At 37.1% G+C, this 3,961-nt stretch overlaps 1 protein-coding gene across 1 annotated transcript in view; it reads right to left on the bottom strand.

Annotated features, from left to right (window-relative positions):
- The window catches only part of LOC132047547 (uncharacterized), a 22,897-nt gene extending 19,359 nt beyond the window's left edge, over window positions 1–3,538 (bottom strand). The window contains exons 1-4 of the mRNA XM_059438575.1: window positions 3,378–3,538; window positions 940–1,171; window positions 410–510; window positions 3–145 (exon numbers count right to left, since the gene is read on the bottom strand). Of these exons, the coding sequence (XP_059294558.1) occupies window positions 3–145; window positions 410–510; window positions 940–1,171; window positions 3,378–3,425 (524 nt within the window). The 5' untranslated portion in view covers window positions 3,426–3,538. The remainder of the gene's footprint in view (window positions 1–2; window positions 146–409; window positions 511–939; window positions 1,172–3,377) is intronic.
- Between the last annotated feature and the right edge of the window lie 423 nt (window positions 3,539–3,961).

The following is a 3,961-nucleotide window of genomic DNA, read 5'->3' as shown; positions in this document are numbered from 1 at the left end:
GTAGTTGACCACAGACCTCCGGAAGCCAGTATTTACTAGCAAACATCAGCCTAATTGTATCTGGCGTCCAAGAGAGGCATAACAAATACGCGTACAGAAGTCCGAGCACAATATAGGGTATGCTGCTTTTCGTCGCTTTTCTGGTCTGCATTTGAAATTATGTTCAGTTATAACTTTTCTTTGAAATAAAGCAACGACTTACATCTTTTGCCTAAATCAGCAAGTCATAATTAAATAAAGTAAGGACTGAAGTTGTGCCCCAGCAATTCTACTTTGTCTGAAGCTGACAAGTGTTAATTTAAAAAAGGCCTTCTGAGTTCATAATTTGAGTGCCAACTTTGATCTCCAGTATACTGGAAAAAAAAAACCGCTAAGGGAGTTGAGATTGCAAATGCTTTAGAAATCTTACAAGTTCAGCTTTAGGAGCCACAACCATGATGGTATAAAACGGAAGAACTGCTGCTGTTCCCACGGTGAAAGCAGTAGATGCAATTTCGGAACTTGGCAACCCTGCAAAAGAACATAAAAACTTAACTAAAAGCTTGCAAGTGTCACATTTACCCAGTGTTAGTAGCTGGCACAAAAGTCTGCCAAAGGCAGAAGCTAAACCGTATAATAGGTTCAAGGAAGAAAAACAGTTGCATGAGGAAGAAGATAACTCTCAAAGCACCTATAGCAAGTTGTACTCTAACTGTGCACAAAGCACCATTGAAACTTCAGTACTTTATAATTCATTAAAATTAATGACAAAATATTAGCTTTTCAAACAATTTTATTCTCTCAAAAAAAAAACAAAAAAAAAAGAAGCAATGGATGAGATTATAAATCCCAACTGCAGCAATAACATAATTAAGCACACATTTAAAACTACTTTGTCATGAACATTCAAAACCAGAGATGAAGGATTACAAAGAATGGAGTTTGCAAGAAAGTAATTACAGCAAGCAGACACCCTGGAGCTTTTTCTTTGTGAAAGAGTTTGAAGATGTAGATGAATAATGATTCTTGATCCACCCAGAGAACTCCCTCTGCTGCTAAGCTTGGTTGCGAATCCACCAAGTCGTTGACTTGAAAGGTCAGACTTCATTTCTCTAAGAGCAAGAGGGGCAGGCTGGTTTCTCCCAGTATTCAGCGGGACTTTTGACACCAAGGCTGGTGCCCTGCAGTTCATCTGCAACAAGTACAACAGACTGGTTTATTTTAGGAAAAGAAATTCTAGATGGTCAACAAAAATGACTGCCCAAAAAGCAGTAGAACTTCGTTCTAGCATCCAACTAATTAGGGTTCCATGCGTAGCAAAACCATATTTATTTGCAGTCCAAGTAGAGCATAATTCTGAAAGATGAGTGAGACCTCCTCACATCGATCCGATAGACCTTCAATTTGCTAGGCCTTCAGACACTAGCATGCCTAAATCTTTTAAATACCCCTATGCGGGCGTAGGCTTCATAGTAAACGCAGACTTCTCTGCTTATAGATATGAGATCAATAACAAAAAGAACAAAATCGAGAGAAAGTCGTAGCCCTTCAAATGAGTTGCGAAGAGGGATCAAAGTAAAGAGGTTAGACCTCACACACCTTACGTCGATCTAGATGATAACAAGGCCTTTCCTCATGAAGACAGACTAGGGACCTATCTTTGTGCCGTTGCCCAAAACGTCTCTTCCAATGAGGAAGTTCATGTCATCTTCAGCTTTTGGTTGATGGTTGCTCAATAATATCAGCCTAAGAACTTACCCCGTGCTCCATTGCTAGTGCCAATGGAGGGGAAGAGTGGGCATATATACACATTTCCCTTTGTATTTTGCAAAGAGGCTATTTACACACCTCATACTCCTGACATGGGTTAACACTATCTGCCAAAAGTATTAAGAGGTAGTTTGGGTAAAGCTTATAAGCCACTTCTTGGTTTACCTACGCGTTGGATAAAGACCAAATGTGCTTACTAGTTAGGAGGGGTGGATCCACTGTATGTCATGTGAGTTCACGGGAACCCAGCAACTTTTGTCTGGACCCTGTATATATATAAAAAATCTACTAAATATCTATAAATATTTGATTGCCTACCCAATTATCATTGTGTATTAACTTGAGGTCGTGATAGGAATCCATAAACTTCAAATCCTAGATCTGCTTTTGCTAGCTAGGTGCTTCTAACATAAAAAGAACCAAAAACCGGTAGTTGATCACCCAACATATGGTTTTTCAGCTAATGAGCACTTTTGGTTTGATTGACATTTTGCACAATTTTATTCCTAACATTTTTGTAATCTCTAAAATGTCATTCCTAGAAAAAAGAACTCCTAATTCCCTCAACATTCCATCTCCGCCATCCGTCATTTTTTGATGTAAGATAGTTTTAGAGCTATGTGTCTTGTAAGCATGGCATTTCAGTTATCTAACACTTTTTGACTATACTCACCAACAACTTATTATTAATTTTAGCAGTTCTATCCAAACTCGTAGGAGTAACTATTTATACATAAAATCAACTCCAACACTTAACATTAGTCTTTTGTCTATCAACTGCTTTAAAAATCAGCTAAGCCAAACATGCTCTAAATTATTTTAACTGCTACTCAGTGGCCATCTGCGATAGTGCTTAATTCTTGCTGATCAAATTCAGGTCACCTTTAAAGTTTTAACACCAACATAATGGCACCAAGTTTTTGGGCTATGCTAACTGCAATTACAAACTATAAATAGAATGTTAGCATTATACCACCCCAACTTTTATCCCAAAGCAACAATTTCAGCTTTACTAGGAACTGAACTAGTAACTGATGTTTCTCAGAGTAGTTCAACTCAACCAAATGTCAATTACCCACCAAGCCAATTTAGACACTTTGAGCAACAAAAAACAACAATTTACAAGGTCAATCAAGAAATAGCGGATGATTTTCCATCGTCAGATAAAGATATATCAGAGCAAGCGAAATAAAAAGAAACAGAGGATGTGTTTGGTAATAAGAAAACATTTTCATGTTTTTTGTAATTTTCCGGTGTTTGATCGGTCAAAATAGGAAAATATTTTCTCCAGAAAATAATTTCTTAAATTAGTAGAAAAATGACTTCATAACCAGGGCAGAAAAAAAAATTCCATAAATGACATTCTAAGTTTCTCCTCTCCACCCCCAACCCCCACCTTGACCACCCCACCCACTCCAACCCCGACCCCTCACTCCCCATCTTACCTCGCCTCTTTAGCGTTTTTCTAAATTATATATAAATCTTTCTCGGGAATAATATTCTTTTTCTTACATACCAAACACCATAAAATAAGTAAGAAAATCATTTTATTTTTAATAAAATATTTTCCACGGAGAACATTTTCACACCCAGAGAGTAAGATATAGAAGCAGAAAGAAAGCGCATACCTTGAGTGAGATTTGGGAGTGGCAAAAGCAAGAAGAAGAGAAGTCCATTGAACCTGCGACAATAACAAGAAGTAGGGAAAGAACGTGGCTTCATCATGCTTTATAGGAAAAAGACGAAAGACGATAATGGAGAGTTGTTACAAGACTTTACTTTTAGCTTTAGAAGCAACAAAAAGTTCCAGCTTTAGAAGCAACACTAAGTTTGCTTTTTGAATAAAAGAAAGAAAGAAAGAAAATGAGGTCATCATTCTTGGTCAACATTGCACTTTGAACGCACGTAGTGAAATTGAAGTGCCCCACCTGAGTTGTTTTAGTGAGAATTTGTCAAATCCAATCACATTGGTCGGAAAGTTGTCAGAGCACTTGGTCATGCTCCTTTATACATTTGGCTTTTCATAATCTAATTTAGGTTTTATGTCTCATTGTACGAAGGCGCGCATGCACATATATCGGTGGCTTGTCGGACTTGTTTTTGTTTCTTTCAGAGTTTGTTGCTCTCATGTTTTTTTTTTATTTTAAAAAAAAAAAAAAAAAGATTATAAGTGTTTGAATGTGAACACATATTTAAATATTAAAATATCCTA

The sequence above is a fragment of the Lycium ferocissimum genome, chromosome 2, assembly GCF_029784015.1.
Source record: "Lycium ferocissimum isolate CSIRO_LF1 chromosome 2, AGI_CSIRO_Lferr_CH_V1, whole genome shotgun sequence".
In the NCBI taxonomy this organism is placed as follows: Eukaryota; Viridiplantae; Streptophyta; class Magnoliopsida; order Solanales; family Solanaceae; genus Lycium; species Lycium ferocissimum.
The sequence above is the reverse complement of the archived record's forward strand: the minus strand, read 5'-3'. Positions and strand labels throughout refer to the sequence as shown.